This window comes from Myotis nattereri (assembly GCF_964212035.1).
Source record: "Myotis nattereri genome assembly, chromosome: 2".
Classification (NCBI taxonomy): Eukaryota; Metazoa; Chordata; class Mammalia; order Chiroptera; family Vespertilionidae; genus Myotis; species Myotis nattereri.
This window is the reverse complement of record NC_138076.1, coordinates 24,413,585-24,435,918: the sequence shown is the minus strand read 5'-3', so window position 1 is coordinate 24,435,918 and position 22,334 is coordinate 24,413,585. Positions and strand designations below refer to the sequence as shown.

The following is a 22,334-nucleotide window of genomic DNA, read 5'->3' as shown; positions in this document are numbered from 1 at the left end:
CACCCCTATGTTCATAGCAGCACAATTTACAATAGCTAAGATTTGGATACAGCCTAAATGCCCATGAGCAGATGAATGGATTAGAAGACTTTAGTACAACTACACAATGGAATACTATGCTGCTGTAAAAAAGAAGGAATTCTTATCATTTGCAACAGCATGGATGGAACTGGAGAGCATTATGCTAAGTGAAATAACCCAGTCAGTGAAAGAAAAATACCACATGATCTCACTCATTTGTGGATAATAAAGAGCATTATAAACTGATGAACAAAAATAGATACGGGGCAGAGAAGCATCAAACAGACTATCAAACTATAGCCGAAAGGCTGGAGAGGATTAGTGGGAGGAAGAGACCAACTGAAGGATTTGTATGCATGCATATAAGCATAACCAATGGATGCAAGACACAGGGTGGTGGGAGTTCAGGGCATGTGCTGGGGGGGGGGGGTTGGGGAGCCCTGGGGAAGGTCAATTGGGGAAAAGGAGACATATGTACTACTATTTGTAATACTTTAAACAATAAAATAAAATAAAAAATAAAAAAATTATTGATGTAACTGAATGTTGTAATTGAATTAATAATAGTAACCTACATTAAAGTTCCATAGTATCTGTATAAAATTATATTGTTCTAATTTTGATTATATTAAGTAGAAAAATAGATATTCCTCTAGATCAGTGGTCAGCAAACTACAGTTGGCGGGCTACACGCGGCTCTTTGGCCCCTTGAGTGTGGCTCTTCCACAAAATACCACCTGCCGGCGCATATGTACAGTGCGATTGAAACTTCGTGGCAGAAGTCGGTATTTTGTGGAACAGCCACACTCAAGGGGCCAAAGAGCCGCATGTGGCTCGTGAGCCGCAGTTTGCCGACCACGGCTCTAGATGATATAATACATTACAGAAAAAAATTTAAATCCTTGGAAACACAGTTCAATTTAACAACAAAAAAATAATCCAGACAACTAAAATACAGAAAATTAAGTAATCAGTATTACTACTGACATTCTGTGATAATTAAATGTAACTGTGAAAATATTAAATGTAAATAAAAGTAATGCCACACCCTAGCAAAAGAGAGAAGTTCAATAACTTAGAAACACAATCCAATTACATGTTGATAAAAAGTGACTTAATAGCAATAAAGTGATTCACAATGTTTCCATGTGACTAGGAAATAAATTGGAAAATACATGTAAAATATTGAAATCATGCAAAAATGCCACAGTCATACATTATGGGAGAACTCAATAGTTTTTAAACTCTCCTTTTCCTGCTTCCTCCATCAGAAAAAAAGGTCAATTCTTCATTAGTCCATCTTCACTCACAATATCATATTGGAAGTGGATCTTTCTTCTCATGTGCTAAAGGCTAATTAAAGAAATTGCACCTACTTACTGGATTGAGAGATACCCATTGCCCTAAGGAAGGTAAGGCTTCCACTTCAGCTCTGATGAAATATTGCCATTGAATGGTGCTGAACTAGCCCTCTTATAATAAAAATATAAAACAAGACAATCTACATGAGGAAAGTGATTTCTGGAAATCAACAGAATATGCAAAACTATAATGTCAGAAGGTAGGAAAATATGATGTTGATTTTATGAAAATTCTACTCTACTTATGTAGAATTTGCAGACATCATCAGAGAATTGGAGTCCTAGGCAAAGTGCAGCACTTCACTGAGTTAAGGAGGCAAAGCACAGAGTTCACAGCACAGAAATGGCTGGATCTGCAGGGTGCAGCACAGTTGCTCTGTAGATTAGGGACCTGGAAGTGTTGTAATAGCCTCCCAGGTGTCCTTAGTGGAGTTCTAATCTGAAGCTAATCAAAGGCAGCTCTTACTGGCTTGAGATTGAAAATAAGATACCAGAGCTTGCGCACTGCTGGAAAAAAGAGCACTAAGATGATCCCAGCTTCTCTACACCCCACTAATAACATGTTGCCTGTTATTTTACATTATAATCAACCAGAGGAGTGTGAACCAGTATTTCATATGGATTTATTTTACATTTTCCTAAAATGTTTAGCACATTTTCATGGGTTTATGAGCTATTTTTTTTTATCTTCTATGGATATATGTTTATTTAAATTTCTTCTTATTTTTAATTGGGTTGTTTTTCTAGTATGGACTTTAAGAGTTCTTTATATATTCTGGATATACAAGTTGCATATCAGATACAAGATTTGCAAATATTTTCACTCATTCTGTAGTTTGTCTTTCACTTTCTGGGTTGTATCATTTGCAGCACAAATGTTATTAATTTTGATAAAGTTCAATCATTCTCCTGTTTCTTTCTTTGCTTGTGTTTTGGTGTCTTCTATAGCATAGTCTATGTCACGGACACAAAATTGTTATTGTATGTTCTCTAGGTGTTTTATAAATTTAGCACCTCCAATGAGACATCTGATCCATTTTAAGTTAATTTTTGTGATGTTGCAATATAGCAATCTAACTACTTTATTTGCATGTTTGATGTCTACTGTTCCCAACACCATTTTTAAAAAGATCATTCTATCCCCATTTAATTGCCTTGACATTTTGTAAAAAAGTAATGACTGTAATTAATGAGTCTTTATTTCTGGACTTTGTATTCTATTCTGTTGAACTATATGTCATCCTTATTCTTATGACATTACTATACTGCTGATTATTTTATCTTTGTAATAAGTTTTGAAATTAAGAAATATGTTTTCGCCAGGCTGGCATGCCTCAGTGGTTGAGCATTGACCTATGAACCAGGAGGTCACGGTTCGATTCAGTCGGGGCACATGCCCAGGTTGTGGGCTCAATCCCTAGTGTGGGGCATACAGGAAGCAGCCAACCAATGATTCTCTCTCATCATTGATGTTTCTATCTCTCTCTCCCTCTCCTTTCCTCTCTGAATTAAATTAAATATATATTAAAAGAAAAGAAGTATGTTTTCACTTTCAAATTTTAATTGAAAACCTAGTTTTGAATTTCTGCGTGACTTTTAGTATCAGCTTGTCAATTTCTGCAAAAAAGACAACTTGAGTTTGTTAAGGATTGTGTTGAATATTTATGTCAATTTGTGGAATAATTCTGTATTAACAATACTGAGACTTCCAATATATAGACATTAGATGTCTTTACATTTATCTAGATCTTTTAATAATATAAATGTATGCTTTCAGTGTGTAAATTATACTTCTTTGCATAACATTATTTCTAAATATTATATTATGTTTGATGATATCAAAAAATGGAATTCTCCTAATTTAACTTTTATTATGGTAAAATGTACAACATATAAAATATATTAAACATTTTTAAGTGTACAGTTGGTGGCATTAAGCACATTAACATTGTTGTAAATCCATCACCAACATAAAACTCCAGTCTTTTTATTCTATCAAACTGAAACTCTTTTGCCCTTTAACTTGTCATTTTTCCCTCCCCATGGCCCTGAAAACTACCATTTTACTTTCTATGAATTTGATCACTCTAAGTGCCTCATAAATGCAGAATCATTCAGTACCATATCCAGAATGTGACTGGTTTGTTAAATTAACATAAGGCTTCAAATTCCATTCATGTTGTAACCTGTGCCAGAATTTTAATTCTTTATAAGCTAGTTAATATTCCATTGCATAAACATACCACATTTTGTTTCCCCATTTATCTGTCAGTGGTCATTCTGGAATTTTTACCAATTGTCTATTGTGAATAATACTGTTATGAGCATAACTGTCTGTACAAATATCTGTCTGAGACCATGCTTTCTAGGCACTGTGCCATACAGTATACCACACTATGGAATAGCAGAATAATATGGTACTTCTGTGTATAGTCTTCTAAGGAACCGCTATACTATTTTCCACAGAGGCTGCATCATTTTACATTCCACCAACAGGGCACAGGGGCTCCAATTTCTGCAAATTCTCACCAACACTTGATATTTTCTCAAATTTTTTGATAGCAGCCATCCTACTAATTGTTAATTAACATCTTGTACAATTGACCACAATTCCCTAACCGTGCGTGGTGTTGAGTATCTTTTCATGTACTTATTGATCATGTAGGTAACTTCTTTGGAGAAATGTTTATTCAAGTCCTTTACTCATTTGTTAATTGGGCTATTTTCTTATTGAGTTGTATGAGTTCTTTACATATTATGGATATTAAGTTTTCTTCAGATACATAATTTGCAAACATTTTCTAACATAGCATGGGCAATTTTTTCATTTTGCTGATAATGCTCTTTGCTAGAAAACAGTTTTTAATTATTATGTATTCAAATTTTTCTACTTCTGTTTTCTGTATTTTTAGTGCCATACCCATAAAATGGCAAAACCCAATGTTTTTAATATTTCCCCTGTTTTCTTCTAAGGATTTTATCATTTGAGCTCTCACATTTAATTTCGGATCTATTTGTAGTTAATTTTGTCATATGGCTTCAGTAAATATCCAAGTGTATTCTTTTGCTTGTTAATATCTACTATCCCATCAACATTTGCTGAAAAGTCTGTCCTTTCCCCCATTGAGTGGCCATGGCATGATTATAGAAAATTATTAGGCCACATAAGTGAGAATTTATGTCTGATCTCACAATTTTTTTATTGCAAAATTGAAGTTTTCTGATTTTGTTGGCCAAAGTAATATATCAACTTCCAAGAATGTACAAAACAGCCATGGGGTCCATTTCAGTCTGTTTATATTCGCTTCTATTGAAGACAACTGGCAATTCAGAAATTTTATTTTACTACTCATAGTGATAAAGAAAAGGATATTGATAGAGGAAGGTATTTTATAATCTGTAATCAGACAAATGCAGAAAAAAAGCAGAACAGACTTTTTGCTAAAAAGTATATGCAGATGCCAAATTAACACATAAAATATGTTTAACATCATTAACCCCTAGGGAAGTACAAAACCACATGAGATATTATTGTACACCTACTTGAATGGCTTAAAAATAGTTGGTGAGGATGCCAGAAAACTGGATCATTCAGATAGATAGATAGATAGATAGATAGATAGATAGATAGATAGATATTGAGATTTTTATTCTTCTTCACAGCATTAAGACATTTTTTCAAGATTATTAATTGCACCTTTTTGAATTATTATTAATGCAAGTGTCAAATGGTCAGCAACTCTGGAATAGTTTGACAGTCACTTTTAAAACTGTAAAAGGCTTATTATTAACCCATCAATTTTACTCCCGGGCATGTTTCCCAGATAATTAAAAATTTACTTTCATTCAGAATCTTCCACATGAATATTCATTGCAGATCTGAAGCTAAATATTGGCAACGACCAAATATGTCCTTCATGGGTGAATAATTAAGGAAATTTTTTAAAAATATATTTTATTGAGTTTTTACAGAGAGGAAAGGAGAGAGATAGAGAGTTAGAAACATCGATGAGAGAGAAACATCGACCAGCTGCCTCCTGCACACTCCCCACCGGGGACGTGCCCGCAACCAAGGTACATGCCCCTGACCGGAATCGAACCTGGGACCTTTCAGTCCGCAGTCCGACGCTCTATCCACTGAGCCAAACCGGTTCCGGCATTAAGGAAATTTTTATCACCCATACAAAGAAATACCAATCATCAATAAAAAATGAAGTATTCATATATTCGACAACTATATTCAGTTCATGAAATTTATGCAAGAGAAAGAAGTCAATCTTAAGGAGACACAAATTGCATGAAAGCATTTATATAACATTCATAAAATAACATAATTAGAGAGACAGAGCAGTTCAGCGGTTGCCAGGAGTTAGGAAAGGAGGAAAGAAGGGATCAGTATATAGTGATAATACAGTTCTGCATCTCGATTGTGGTGATGACTACACCAATTTTAATGTGTGGCAAAATTGCACAGAAACAAATACACACACAGGTGCAACCACAAAACACAAACATATGCACAAATGAGTGCATATATATTGGTAGATTGAAAAAGATCTATGTATTTTATCAATGTCCACTTCCAGGTTTTGATATTGTACTATAGTACTGTGACACGTTTCCACTGATGGAAGCTGACTGAGGTGTACACAAAACTTTTGTCTACATTTCTTTGCAATTCATTGTGAATCTAAAATTATTTCAACATAAAAAGTTAAATAAAATCTCAATAGGATATTAGTACATATCTAAAACTGACAAGACAAAGTTAAATAAAACAAAGAAAAAATAATATCTAAGTCCTTGTGAAGTGAGGGCTATCTGTGCAGAGAAACTGGACCTCTCACTGATGAATAGGGGAAGGATTATGGTACAGCCACTTTTAAAAATAGTTTGAATGTTTCTTATAAAATTAAAAGTGCACTCACTAAAGTAAGTACACTTAGTAAATGGCCCAGCAATCTTACCCCTAAGTGTTTACCCATCAAAAAGAGATAATATATGTATATTCAACATGTATATTCTATATATTATATATGTATACAAAAATCTTACATGCACATATATGTCAAATTTATTCTTTATTTCTAAAATCTTGAAAAAACATAAGTAGCTTCCAAAGGGTGAATTGATAAGCAAACATCTTTTCTACAGTAGGCTATTTAAAAAAATGAATTTTTAAAATATATGACAACAGCAATGAATCAGAAATGCATATGACATTCCAAAAAAGAGAAATATCTGGAACAGAGAACAGGTAATATCTTTCCAGGAATTAACAGTAGGAGATGACTATCAAGGAGACGTCAGAGAGGATTTGGGGTGATAGGTCTATTGTGTATCATGATGACAGCTAATAAGAAAAGAAGTCTGCTCACTTTTTTTCTGTACCCATAGAATTAAATACCACAGAGAAAATATGCTAAAGGGCATAAATTTCTTAAAAGCCAAATATGTATAATAAAAATAAATATTAAAATGGAAATAATGACTATGATTTTTTCCCAAAAAATTTCCAAGAATACAACAAGCTATAAATTCAAGGTTCTCAGCCAATCCAAGCAGGATAAATTCAAATAAAACACATCTTGGAATATCATAGTGAAACTGGAAAATCAAAAATAGAAAATAAGTCTGAAACTCAGATGAAGAATTTAAAAAATCACTATATTATTGAGATGTATAAGAAGAATGATAGCAGTATTCTCATCAGAAAATGGAAGTCAGGGAACAATGTGATTATATCTTTGAACATCTGAGAGAAACAATTCTCAATGTAGAAGTCTACTTCCAGTGAAAATACCCTTCACAAATTTAGACATTATAAAAACACTTTAAAGACAAAGCCTGCAAGATAGACACAAAAAAAGAGGAATACAAAAGGAATTTTCTTAGAGTTGAAAGGAAATGACCTGTAGGGAAATGTCAATGTTCTGGAAGAGTTGAAAAGCCCTAGAAAACAGTAAATCTGTGGGCAAAAGTAAATATTTGTATTAAAAAAATTAATAATCTATCAGCTACCTAAGGCCAATAATAATGTATTATCAGTTTTATACTATAATATATAAAAAAATATAACAACAAAAGTGCCAATGGTGGAAAGACATTAATGGAAATGGACTCTTCTGAGATTTATAGATTGTGACTTTTAGAAAAATCAAATATACTACATTTGTTTGTGAATGTTCACCAAATACATGGAAAAAATGTTTTGTACTACCTACTATTCATATGGGATGGTCATGAAAGATTTTATTATTTTTAACTTCCTCTAGTATAGTTAACTTTAAAAATGCAACTTAGTTTTGAACTAGCACATTACAATAGCTAATACTTGAGATATAAACTATATACTAAAACTATCACCTATTCTATAATTTAATAATACTAATCTAGAAAACTCTACTGTATAAATAGAAATGTTTGAGTAACCATGGTTAATTTCGGGAAAAGTCTATTGAAATGTTCACTTCTAGATTTGAATTATAAGAGTATACAACATTTTGATTAAAAGTATTATTTAGAGTTAGCTGTACTGTGTAATAGAGCAGCCACAATGGCTATTTAAATTTAAATTCAATAAAGTAAAATAAAATGGAAATTTTAGCTCCTTAGTTGTACTATCCACATGTCAGGTGCTCAACAGCCACATCAATGGTGGAGATGTAGAACATTTCTTTTTCTTTTTATAATATACTAGAGGCCCAGTGGACAAAAATTTGTGCACTTGTGGGGGCGGGGGTTCCCTCAGCCCAGCCTGTGCCCTTTCGCAGTCTGGGACCTCTTGGGGGATTGGGCCTAAACTGGCAGTCAGACATCCCTCTGGCAGGAGGGAGCAGGCCTAAGCTGTAGTAGGACATCCTTAGCGATGCTGAGAAGGTGGGAGAGGCTCCCACCACCACTCCTGTACTGGCACCCATCAGCCTGGCTTGTGGCTGAGCAGAGCTCCTCCTGTGGGATCACACTGACCACCAGGGGGCAGCTCCTGCATAGTGACCAGTCATTCCCAGTCGTTTTGCTGTTAGGGTCAATTTGCATATTACCCTTTTTTATATATAGGATAGAGGCCTGGTGCATGGGTGGAGGCCAGCTGGTTTGCCCTGAAGGGTGCCCTGGATCAGGATGGGGATCCTGCTGGAGTGCCTGGCCAGCCTGGGTGAGCGGCTGAGGGCCGTTTTCAGGCTGGCCACACCCCTTTCGGGGAGGGGAGTCCTGCTGGGGTACCTGGCCAGCCTGGGTGAGGGACTGATGGCTGTTTGCAGGCTGGCCAAGCCCCCCAGTGGGGACCCTCACCCCATGAGGGTGTGGCCATCCTAGGTGAGGAGCTGATGGCTGTTTGCAAGCTGGCCATGGCCCCCAGCCACCCAAGCTCCCAGTGGAGGCTGGCTGGAAGCAGGTATCTGGGATTTATTTATCTTCTATAATTGAAACTTTGTTGCCTTGAGTGGAGGCCAGAGCCAGCCAAGGCAGGCGGGAAGCTTGGCTTCCTCCATCACTGGGGCAACCAAGCCTCCTGCTTGTTCCAGCTCTATGGCTGCCGGGAGTTAGTTGGTTTAATTTGCATATAGTCACTCTGATTGGCTGGTGGGCATGGCTTGGGCGTAGCAGAGGTGCAGTCAATTTGCATGTTTCTCTTTTATTTGATATGCTTTTTATTGATTTCAGAAAGGAAGGGAGAAGGAGAGAAAAATAGAAACATCAATGATGAGAGACAATCATTGATCAGCTGCCTCCTTCATGCCCCGTACTAGAGATTAAGCCCCCAACCCTGGACATGCTCCCTTGACCGGAATCTAACCTAGGACCCTTCAGTCTGCTGGCTGATGCTCAATACATTGAGTCAAAATGGCTAGAGTGAGATGTAGAACATTACTGTAAGTGCAGAAAGTTCTGTTGGAGCATACTGATTGAGATACTAACCCTTGTCATAAATCCAAAACCCATCATCGATACTTCCTCCTGGTGATGACAGTGTTTCCTCACAATTTGGAGGAGAATATCCAACATCACAATGGCAATTGAAGTTAGTATTGCAAACCTAAAACCAAAACCAAATGAAGAATAAAAATACTATATGTACAATAAAATATTAAATGCAACATTTGTCATTATTCTTCAATTCACATTGTTAAAGTATTATAATTTAGTATATTAGAGGTAGTGTTTATTTTAATGTGGAAATAATTTCTAAAATAAAATTCTACAAAATAAATGTCCATGCATTATCTTTTCATAAAACAGAGATTCACTATTATTTGTCTCTTGTATTTTAAAATACAGGTAACATTTTTGATACAACTGAAATAGCTTATTCTAGAAAGACATAGAAATTATGAGGCTAGATGTTATAAACTTGTGGGAGTTTAAATGTATTATGAATTGTGTCATATAAAAAATAGCTGTGAGAAAGGCAAACATTTACCAAAAAACATTATGGACAAACTCACGGAAGAACTTGCTTAAACATACACAAATATAGAAAGTATTTTTCTAGAAAATATCTATAAATGTGAGCTGGTACATGAATTGAAAGAAGGGTCAGAAGTAGATGAGGGAATCTAGAAGTAGGGGCATGCTAATATTTAATTAAAATTTAATAAAGACGGAAAGAAACAGAAATTAAATGTAAATAATAGGACATTTAAGTTATTTGGGAGAACATTTTGAACCAAGACACATAAAAATGTCACTTTTTTTATTGCCCTGACTGGTTTGGCTCAGTAGATAGAGCATCGGCCTGCAGACTGAAAGGTCCCAGGTTCGATTCTGGTCAAGGGCATGTACCTTGGTTGCGGGCACATCCCCAGTCGGGGGAGTGCAGGAGGCAGCTGATCAATGTTTCTCTCTCATCGATGTTTCTAGCTCTCTATCCTTCTCCCTTCTTCTCTGTAAAAAATCAATAAAATATATTTTAAAAAGTCACTTTTTTATGAATTATTACAGGATAAAATATGAAGGATCAATACGGCAGAAGACACTAGTCACAAATTTAAAACCAAAGGCATGCTTGAAAACCTTCCAAAGTTTACAAAACTTCTATAACATAATAGATAATTCTGCCATGGATGAGAAAATAGAAATGCAAATGGTAAATATGAGTATACAAACATAGTTAAAACTGTATTATTAATTATTAAATAAATGCAAATTAACAATGGATTTACCATGTTAGAAGAGACTGAAAAACTTAGAAACTGCACTGGCTAGTGTTAGAGGAAATGCACCTTTTCATACATGATAAGTGGGAGCAAAAATTGGTACGCTGTTTCTTTAAGACAATATATTACTGAAAAGTTTAATGGTGCATACATTTGACCCATCAGATATTATTGATAACAACTTAAGAAATCAGATAAACATGCAAAAATGAATGTACAATAATGTCCAGTGAACCAATGTACTATATAATAAAAGCCTAGGTGGTGTTGCGCAACGCCCTTGCACAATGGCGTCACAAGATGGATGCCACAAGATGGCTGTCACAAGATGGTCACCACAAGATGGCTGGCAGGGAGGGCATTTGGGGGGAACCAGGCCTGCAGGGGAGGGCAAGGAAGGGAAGTTAGGGGTGATCAGGCCAGCAGCAAAGGGTAGTTGGGGGTGATCAGGCTGGCAGGGGAGGGCAGTTGGGGGCAATTAGGCAGGGGGGCAGTGATGGGGCGATCAGCTGGCTGGTTGAAGCAGCTAGGGGCAATCAGGCAGGCAGACAGGTGAGCAGTTAGGAGCCAGCAGTTACGAATTATGAGAGGAAATGTGGGAGGAATTAGGCCTAAACTGGCAGTCAGACATCCCCCAAGGGGTCCCAGATGGGAGAAGGTGCAGGCTGGGCTGAGGGACACCCCCTCCTATGCACAAATTTCATGCACCCAGCCTTTATTAGTTAAGTTAAAATTAACAATATACTGAAGTCTAATAGTGAATGACTTCAAATATATTGTGGGACAGACATACAAACAACACATTGAAGCCATTAAAGTGCACAAATGATTGGAATACACAAAACATCCTGCTCTCACTCAAAAAATATTAGATTACTAGAGGCCTGGTGTATGGGTTTGTGCACATTGAAATTAATTATAAGAAATATTTTAGAGGCCAGGGAGGGACCACAGGAGGCCTCCAGGGTGTGTCTGACCAGCCTCACCCAGTCCTAATCTGCCAGACTTAAGCAGCAAGCTACCCTACCTGTTGGAGTGTCTGCCCTGTGGTGGTCAGTGTGCGCCATAAAAAATGGTCGAATGGTCAAACTAACAGCTGGACACTTAGCATATTAGGCTTTTATTATATAGGATAAATATTATATGTAATGAAAATATATTGTGCATGGTTGACATATCCTAATATATAAAAGCCCTGGGTCTGTCATGACCAGAGGCTCGATCAACCGGAAGTCAGTCCTGTAGTCAGCACTGGGTTGCCATGGAGACCCAGCACTGACTGCTGCAGCTGCAGGCATGGTGACCCAGCACTGACTGCTGAGTGGGCTACGAATCAGGCCCAGAGAGAGGCCTGAAGAGAAAAGCATGGTCTGATCCATAGCATGTGTGGCAGCTGTTGATCAGCACTTGCCTCTCTCTTTCTCTCCAGCGTCTGTGCCTCCATTTCTCTCCAGGCCTCAACTGGGGCTGCTGATTAGCCCTGCCATTCTGATCAGGTCCTGTTGATAGGCCCAGAGGCACTGACTGTCATTGAAACTGACCAATCACAACCAAATCTGGGTGAAGTGTGAGGAGCCAATGGCTGCCTAGGAAGTGGAGTTTTTGATGCTGACTGATGCCTTATATAGCATTTTGTGCAGAGTTCAAAGGTTACTAACTCAGGAGACGGAGACCTAGAAAAATCTGATTAAACACATAATTCATGTACATATGTATAAAAATGAAAATGGAGCCCTAACTAGTTTGGCTCAGTGGATAGAGCGTTGGCCTGTGGACTGAAGGGTCCCAAGTTCAATTCCAGTCAAGAGCATGTACCTTGGTTGCAGGCATGTCCCCAGCAGAGGGTGTGCAGGAGGCAGCTGATCCATATTTCTCTCTCATCAATGTTTCTAACTCTCTATCCCTCTCCCTTCTTCTCTGTAAAAAATCAATAAAATATATTTTTTAAAAAATGAAAATGGATTTCCTTATTTGACTGCAATTTTTTATAAGAAATTTCCACATCAAATAATTGTGAATCTCATTGTTATCTTTAAAATGTTATTAACATGAATTTAAAAAATAACTATACATAAAAATAGAGTAGCCATTACTTACGCCATGTCCATTGCACCGTTTTGAAGCATTACAGGATGCTAAGTTTTTGTGATCAGTAATAAAAGCGCAACGTCCAGAAAGACAAAACTAAAATTTTAAAAACAAGCATCAAAAATGAAAATCAGAAAATGCAGAGATGAGCAATTGTTGTTGGTACAAAACAATGCACAAAATTTATGTGTACAGAAGAAGGCAAAAGTAGGTTTACAATGGAAAAAGACATGCAAGTTATGATTATTTACATTATTTACACACTCCTGTAGTTTACTTTGTTTTGCATACACACAACTGTAAACCTGCATAGGCCCACCGAAGTTTTATAAAACATATGAATCTGTTAAATAAGAGTGGTGAAAGTGGACATCATTGTCTTGTTCATGGTTTAAGGGAAATACTTTTAGTTTTAGCCCATGATGTTGGTTGTATCTTTTTCATACATGGTCTTTAATACGTTGAGATATGATCCCTCTATCTCCACTCTTGGGGGTTTTTATCTTAAATGTGTACTATTTAAGATAAAATAGCTGCATCTATTGATATGATGTGATTTTTATTTTTCATTTTGTTTATGTGATGTATCATATATATTGTATCAACCTTGCACCCCTAGAATAAATCACACTAGATCAGGTCTATGATTTTTTTAATGTATTTCTGGATTCAATTCGCTCAGCATAGTACTGGAAGTCCCAGCCATAATGATCAGCCAAAAAGAAAAAATAAAGGCATCCAAATTGGAAAGAAGATAGTAAAACTGTCGGTGTATACAGAAGACATGACATTGTAATATATTGGAAACTCTAAGGACTCCATCAAAAAGCTACTAGATCTAATAAATGAAATTGGTAAAGCTGCAGAATACAAAATCAACACACCGAAATCCTATTCATTTTTATACCCCAATGATAAACTGCCAGAAAGAGAAATTAAGAAAACAACCACATTTATTAATGCATCAAAAAATAACAAGGTAACCTAGGAATGAATTTTACCTAGGAAGGAAGTAAAAGGTCTCTACTCAGGGAACTATATGACATTGAAGAATGAAATTAAGGAAGATACAAACAAGTGGAAGAATATTACATATTCTTAGATTGGAAGAATTAACATCATTACAATGCCCATACTACCCAAACCAATCTATAGATTCAATGCAATTCTTATTAAAATGCCAATGACATATATCACAGAACTAGAAAAAAATATTTTAAAATTCTATCGGGAACCAAAAAAGACACTAAAAAGCCACAGGAATCTTGAAAATGAAATATAAACTTGAAGGGATCCCAATACAGCTATCAAACAATGCCACAAGGCCATTGTAATCCAAGTAGCCTGGTACTGGCATAAGAACAGACATATAGACCAATGCAACACAACAGAGATCCAGGAAATCAACACACAACTTTGGTTGATTAATATTTGACCAAGGAGGCAAGAGCATACAATGGGAGTAAAGAGAGTCTCTTCAATAAATGCTGTTGGGAAAATTGGATTGGTACATGAAAAAAAAAAAATTAAAATCCAGGAAGAGGAAGGTTGGGGGATTAGGGTTGGAGGTGGATAAAAGATAGGGGGAAGGAGACTCCTGCAATAATGTCAACAATAAAAAATTTTTATAAAAACACCATGTGAACCTGGATTTTATGACATCTAATCATTTAATAAAGTAACTTAGTATTTGATAGAATATAAAATATTGAGAATTAGATACTATTTTCCCTTGAGGAGCAGTGCTGTTAGTTTATTGATACTAATTGGCATAAGCACAAAAATAGTCAACTTGTACTGATCACTTGTAATGTGGTAGGATCTGTCTTAACACTTTCTATGCACTTTTATAAAATACTAGAGGCCCAGTGCATGAAAACTCATGCACTGGAGGTGGGTCCCTCAGCCCAGCCTGCCCATTCTCATAGTCCAGGAGCCCTCAGGGCTGGGAGGCTACCCAGGGATCAGGGGAAGGCATCGCCACATCACACCTCTGCTGCTGCCACTGCTGGCAGCACAAGCCTCAGCTGACCCTGGTTACCAGAGCCTTGGGTGGCCGTGGGCAGCTGGGCAGCTGCCATCTGAGGCTGGCCTGACCTCGGGCCAGCCCTGAAAAGCTGAGGGGACTGGGGGACTCTGGAGGCAGGCTCATGGAGCAGCAGGGCCGAGGGGACTGGATGCCACCATCTTGTGGCTGTGGGTGCCACCACCTTTGGAGGTTGGCAGTCAAATAGCATAGTCCCTCCTTATTGGCTTTGGGTGGCACCATCCTTGAGGGCAGGGCAGTCAATTAGCATATTCCCTCTTTATTGGCTTTGGACGCCACCATCGTTGAGGACAGGGCAGTCAATTAGTATATTCCCTCCTTATTGGCTGTGGGCACTGCCATCTTTGAGGGTGGGGCAGTCAATTAGCATATTCCCTCATTAGCTGTGGGTGCAGCCATCTATTGCAACAGCATGAGGGTCAATTACCATATTCCATCTTTATTAGATAGGATATACATACTGAATCTGTGAAGGTAATATTTTCATCCTTATCATATTTGAAAAGAATTAATTTTACAATTTTAAGGCCATTCAATGAGTTATTGGCTAGGCCAATATTCAATGCAATAAGTATTCTACTCACTGATTCTAATGATCAGTGCTAAATACCAGCATTCTTATAATTTTTACATTTTTTCCAACTTTAGTAATAATATCTCTTATCTTTCACATTAGCAATGTGACCTTAAGCAAGTTATTTATCTCTTCATACCTCAGTTTACCCATCTTGCAATTTGAAATAGTAATTATACCCAAGTGAATAAAAAATATATGTAAAGGTTATGAAGGTGAAATAATTTAATACATATAAATAAACAAAAGCAATGTATGACACATAGTAAGTGATCATTAAATACCAGTTTTATTTTATTTATTGATTTGACCTGATTTTCATGCAGACTTTATGTTAATATTTTTCTATCAAAATTTAATCTAATTTAATTTGAATACATATGGGGCACCTTCTAAAATTATCTCCTAGCTTTTATCAAGTTATCAGATAGAATATCCAATATGTGATGAATAGTCTAAAACATAAATTATCGCCTAATACCATTGGCATTAAAGGGGGAAAAAGGTATCAGCTTGTTCATTAACATAAATTGCTCTAATGAAGCCAGCAGGAATAATAAAATGTTGGACAAACCAGCGTTACCTGTCCACGAACTAGTATTTTCATTCCGTGCTCCTTAAACATTGTCACTGAGGCAATAATAAACTAGTCACACTTCCCTGGATTGTTTTTAGGGGGAAATAAATGAGAAAATGTTAAGACCCAGGCTTAACAGATCATTTTGGAAGTTGGCTCTTTTGTAAGGAAAAAAAAAAGAAGCAAAAGACACCATAAAAGAAAACTCTGGTCAATGGCTGGGATGATGTTTTGAATATAAACTAGCATATAAGACTTACTTCTCTGAAAAAGAGACACAAAGAATATCCCAGAAATAGTCATAGCACAGTTAAAAAAAATCTCTACTATAATTAAAACCATAATTCCTAGGGGAAATGCCTGTTTATGTAAGCATATTTTCTTATAGTCCTGTGTATTCATATGGATAAAAAAACAGTTAATATTATTTATTAATTGACTAGCAACATTTACATACCACAAACATAATCTTTTTGAAATTTCAAAGGCATGTATGTGCTGAGATGTTCTAATCTCCTCTAGAATACCCATGTGGTTACGATCATTTTGATAAACCATACTCCTATATCTCATCAATAAAAAACTCAAAGACACTCTGAATCACAACCCATATTAAGCAAACTTGCATTCTGGAATAATGTCTATGTCCATGCAGTATATTGTTCACTTAGAATTACAGTATTAAATTTAAGAATGATTTATTTAAAATCATTATCTTGTGAAAAGGGAGAGATACATTTCTTCATGTTGATAAATAAGAAATAAAATCTCTCTTTTTGTATTGATTGATCACTCAAGATACACAGAAACATCATTTAATGTATAAAATGATTGATAATTTTCACAAAGGATCACAATATATGAGAGTGAGGTAAAGACACCTTAAATCCCCAACCTCTCTAAAATCAATTGAATAATTCAGGATAATAAATAAAAATAGCTTAAAATTTTAATTAAATACCTTCAGAATGATTGCAGGATTTGACACACAATAGCCTCCTTTTCCCCAATAAATAAGACTTAAGGAGAATCAGAAAGAGGCAATTAGAAGATGAGAGATTTAAGAACATACAGGGATTTTTAAATAAAATGAAGGCCACTGATGGATAAGGAGGAGAAGGCAGCCACCTCCAATGCAATAGCAAAGGAGAGAACTAGCTGACCATCCTCACAGTGCTCTAAAGGAGCTGCAACCCCAGAGTCATGTGGAAAAGCAGGGAGAGAGCTGAAAGGGTGGGATTGGGAAGAGTGGCTAAAATGTCTATTATTAATGGAAGTCTGTCCACAAAACCACAGAACTAGTTAGCTCTTAACCCTCACTACACACCTATTCCTCTCAATGACAGAATGCATTCAGCACAAAACTTTTTATTCCCAGGGTCAAAATTTAGAAGGGTATTTTTTTTCTAAAGCAATTGAGTTAGTGGTGACTACAGAACTCAGGCTTCTCAAGTAATCTGCCATGGAATAGGCTTTATCCAATTAAACTATTGTAAGTTGCATGGACTAAAAGCCAGCTTTCAAAATAAAGGCTGTCATGAGACAAACCCAGTCACACAGACAAAGCTGCCAATTTGTTTTCTATCATACAAAACAGTGTGGAAGTAAAAACTCATGGTAGCTTAAAGCTCCTGCTGAACAAAGCAGGTAAAGTTAAAGTCTTCCTCCTTCCCTCCCTCACTCCCTCCCTCCCTCCCTTTATTTCACTTCCTTTCCTTTTTCTTTGCTCTGTTCTTTTCTTCTTTTTCTTCCATGGGGATACTGTGCCGTTGGGCATGGGCTAATGACCAGACTTTCCCAGGCAGAGAACCACTGCTAGAGAAATGAAAAATCTGTAAAGCCATATAGTGCTGTTGGGACAAACCAGAGGACTTTCAAATGCTTGGTGAAATTCCTACAGAACATTAGTTGAATTCCATTATTATGTAAGACTAGAGGCCTGATACACAGAACAGGTGCACTTGGGGTGGGAGGTCCCTTAGCGCAGCCTTCGCCCTCTCCCAGTCCAGGAGCCCTTGGGGGATGTCTGACGGCTTTAAGAACATACAGGGATTTTGAAATAAAATAAAGTCGACTGATGGATAAGAAGGAGAAGGCAACCACATCCAATGCAGTAGCAAAGGAGAGAACCTAGATGATCGTCCTCACAGTGCTCTAGAGGAGCTGCAACCCCAGAGTCCTATGGAAAAACATACGACTCCATGGGCAGCAGGCCTAAGCTTTCAGTCAGACATCCTTAGCATTGCCTCAGAGGCGGGAGAGGCTCTCACCACCACCGCTGCGCTTGCCAGCTGTGAGCCCAGCTTCTGGCTGAGTGGTGCTCCCCCTGTGGGAGCATATTGACAACCAGGGGGCAGCTCCTGCGTTGAGCATCTGCCACCTGGTGGTCAGTGTGCATCAAAGCAACCGGTCATTCCCCTGTTTGGTCGATTTGCATATTAGCCTTTTATTATATAGGACTGAAGACCCAGTACACAAAATTTGTGCACTGGTGGCGGGGGGGTGGTTGCCCTCAGCACAGCCTGCACCCTTTTCAATCTGGGACCCTTTGGGGGATGTCCAACTGCCAGTTTAAAGCTCCTGCTGAAAGAAGAAGGTAAAGTCAAAGCCTTCCTTCCTTTCTTCCTTCCTTTCTTCCTTCCTTCTTCCCTCCCTCCCTTCCTTCCTTCCTTCTTTCCTTCCTTCCTCCCTTTCTTTCACTTCCTTTTTCTATTCTTTCTTCTTTTCATTCCGTTGGGATATTATCCATTTAAACTGGCAGTTGGACATCCCTCTCACAATCCAGAACTGCTGGCTTTTAACAACTTGCCTGCCTGCCTGCCTGCCTTATTGCCCCTAACTGCCTCTGCCTGCCAGCCTGATCACCCCCTAATCACTCCCTTACCAGCCTGATCGACACCTACATGCTCCCTTGCTGGCCTGGTGGCCCCCAACTGCCCTCCCCTGCTGGCCTGGTGGCCCCCAACTGCCATCCCCTGCCAGCCCGGTCACCCCTAAATGCCCTCCACTGCCAGCCCGGTCGCCCCTAACTGCCCTCCCCTTCCGGCCTTGTCCCCTCCAACTGCCCTACCCTGCTGGCCCGGTCACTCTTAACTACCCTGCCCTGCTGGCCTGATCGCCCACAACTACCCTCCCCCGCCGACCATCTTGTGGCTATGTGTGCCACCATCTTTGAGGATGTGGCATTCAATTAGCATATTTCCTCCTTATTGGCTGTGGGTGCTGCCATCTTTGAAGGTGGAGCAGTCAATTAGCACATTTCCCCCATGTTCCTGTGGTTGCCCCAATTTTTGCGACAGCGTGAGAGTCAATTAGGTAGGATGGTAAAAGACTAGTTAATGGCAGTCTTCTGTAGCATTTGTATGTCTAGTTCCTATATTGTTTTATTTCCATTATTGTAGCTGTGTTATAATTTCACTCTCACTACTTTTTAGATTCTCCTTCTTTGTCTTTTCCAAAATTTTATTATGCTGTATCCCACCATGAATTTCACTGGACTGATCCCATATGATTCTCTTTCAGCTTATTTCATCTGTGGGTTTATGCCTTTTGCCAAATTTCTAAATGTTCCAGGCATTATTTCCTCAAATACTTTTCCAACCTTAAGTTATTTCTCTCCTACTTTTTAGGATGCCAATGTATGGGTATTATATATTTTCCTATAACTCCCCATATCCTTGAGACTTTATTCATTTTTTCATCCTATTTTCACTCTGTTGTTCAATTTGGGTATTTTTCAGCTTCACTGATTTTTTTCTGTTGTCCCCACTATTCTGCTGCTGAGACCATCATTGAGTTTTTATATACAGGGTGGGGCACAAGTATCTTTACAGTTGTGAGGACAGGAAACACAGAGTTCATTTTTGTATTATTATTTATTAACTAGAGGCCCAGTGCACATATCCGTGCACCTGTGGGATCCCTTGGCCTGGCCTGTGGGTGGGTTCAAAACTGGCTCTCTGACATCCCCTGAGAGTTCTCAGATAGTCAGAGTTTGCAGGCCAGACCAATGGACCCCACCGGTGAATGATGGGAGGCCAGGAGGGATGCAGGAGGTTGGCCAGCCGGGGAGGGACCACGGGAGGGATCTAGGCGTGACCAGCCCGCCTCGCTCAGTCCCAATAAGCTGGACTCCAGTAGCAAGCTCGCTATTAGTTGGAGCATCTTCCCCTTGATGGTCAGTGCACATCATACTGACTGGTCGACCAGTCGACTGTCTGCCCCCTGGTGGTCAGCGCACATCATAGCAAGCAGTTCAGCGGCCTTGGCATATCATTAGCATATTATGCTTTGATTAGTTGAGCGCCCGATGTGACAACTGAACACTTAGCATATTAGGTTTTTATTACATAGCAGCATTGTATTATTTTTCATAACCTGTAAACCTATTTTTGCCCCGCTCTACATTGATTATTATATATTTCAATTCTAAGGTTTCTAAGTAATTCTTCTTTATATCTGCTTACATCCTTGCTGGAACTTTCTATCATTTAATTAGTTTCCAGCATGTTTGCAAGTGTTCATTGAAACATGTTAATGATGACCACTTTAGATTCTTTGAAGAGTATTTCTAACATCAATGTCAACTTAGCGTTAATTAATGTTTTTGGTGTTATATGATGCATACAAGCATGTGTGTGTGTGTGTGTGTGTGTGTGTGTGTGTGTGTACAATTTTATTGCCTTTTTCTAGTTAAAGAATGATTAAATTAGTTAATATATTTACTCTGACTTATTTATAGTAAACATTTGTTGACTTGGTTTTAAATTACCTTTGAAGGGAATACATATTACTTTATAATGTTGTGGATAACACGGGAGCCACATACTAAACTTGACAAGCTTAAGGAAGGCATACATGGTCCGTCTTATAAACTCAGAGACATAAAGTAACCACATAAGAAGGTCTGAAACTTTAAATGTCTAACTAGAAGGGAGTCTTGGTATGTATTCAGGTCCTAGGCTAGTATCTTCCTTGACAATGGTCAGTCTATCTTAACTAAGCGTGTAGATTGTCCTTTTGCATCTAAAATAACATACTTTTGGAATGTCAGCGTAATCTTTTCCAGAACCCTCATGGCACAACTACTGCACCAGAGCTAGAGACCAGAGAACAACTCACTGCTATCTTGCTCCCGCATACCATCTCTACGCGCTCTAACTGTTCATTATCAAACATCCTATACCCACCAGGGTAAAGCAAGTGTGTGTCTATTTGTATTACTTTTCATCCAATCTCAGAGATTTTCCAGCTTTGCTGTCTCCAGGCTACCAATGAATTCCAGGTAACCACCCCTATGGTCTCTCTTTGATTCTGATGCATAAATCAGCAATAAAACCACTAATCCCCAGAGCATTGTATCCATCCTTTTAGGTTTTGCTTCCTAGCAACTGTTGTCAGTTTGCCTCAAATAAACTCTTATAAGATTATTTTTCTTGGACTAGACACTCTTCTGTGGACAATGTATTCAGTATCAGTATGTTCCTTTGTGATTACTATTTTTATGTAAAAATGCCTTCTGTCATTCTAAAATGTTTACTCATTGCCTTTTTCTGCTTATTTTTCCTTTTTTAAAATACTGTTTCTCAATAGAAATCATTTTAATCAAAATATAAGATAACGCTCTAGGCAGTTTGGGTTAGCGGATAACGCTTTGGTCCTGCAATTGAAGCATCCTGAGTTCAATTCTGATCAAGAGCATTTACCTTGGTTGCAGGCTCAACCCCTGGCCCTGGTCTGGGCAAGTGGGGAGGCAACCAATGGCTGTGTCTCTCTCACCTCCATGTTTCTCTGTCTCTCCCCTGCTTCCACTCTCTAAATATCGATGGAAAAATATCCTGGGGTGAGGACTAACAAAAAACAGTGTAAGATAATTATGCACTTTTTTCTTCAGTCAACTAGTTTTAGTAGTAATAGTTTCAAAATCACTTTTATATAATGTTTCTTTAAATTTTAAGAAAAATTAAATAAAGCTTAGACTCTATTTTATTACTGTGTCTTATGAAAGGGCCAAATTTTTAACAAATACATTATGCTTTGGAGAAAGAACTAAGCTAATAAACAAATAAGTGTTTTACTTTTCTTATAACCAAATTAATTCTCATCATACTGCAAGACTAAATATTTGTTTGTTCTTTTTACTGTTGTTCTTAGTATTCAGATTGCTCCATTCTACCCTTTTAGCGTATTATTTGATTCTTTTTTGCCCTTTGTTTACACAAACTATTGCAGACCAAATTCTAGCTTCATGTGTGAGAAAACCATTTTAAATATCTATAGCAAAGTTCATAATAAAACGGATAAGAAAGCAAGTATTCCATTGACCAACAGAAATTATGCTCTTGGAATCTTAAGATACAGGAACTAGTTTGTAAAATTGTAAATGAAAAAATCTTAATCTCTCTCTCTCTCTCTCTCTCTCTCTCTCTCTCTCTCTTTCTCTCTCTCTCTCTCTCTCTCTCTCTCTCTCTCTCTCTCTCTCTCTCTCTCTCTCTCTTTCATACACATA

At 37.7% G+C, this 22,334-nt stretch overlaps 1 protein-coding gene across 1 annotated transcript in view; it reads right to left on the bottom strand.

Annotated features, from left to right (window-relative positions):
* Window positions 1-22,334, bottom strand: part of LOC308512648 (A disintegrin and metallopeptidase domain 3-like) — a gene marked incomplete at its 5' end in the record, with an annotated part of 51,275 nt that overhangs the window by 11,996 nt on the left and 16,945 nt on the right. Inside the window, 2 exons of the mRNA XM_081082248.1 lie at window positions 9,303-9,420; window positions 12,638-12,724. Of these exons, the coding sequence (XP_080938374.1) occupies window positions 9,303-9,420; window positions 12,638-12,724 (205 nt within the window). The remainder of the gene's footprint in view (window positions 1-9,302; window positions 9,421-12,637; window positions 12,725-22,334) is intronic.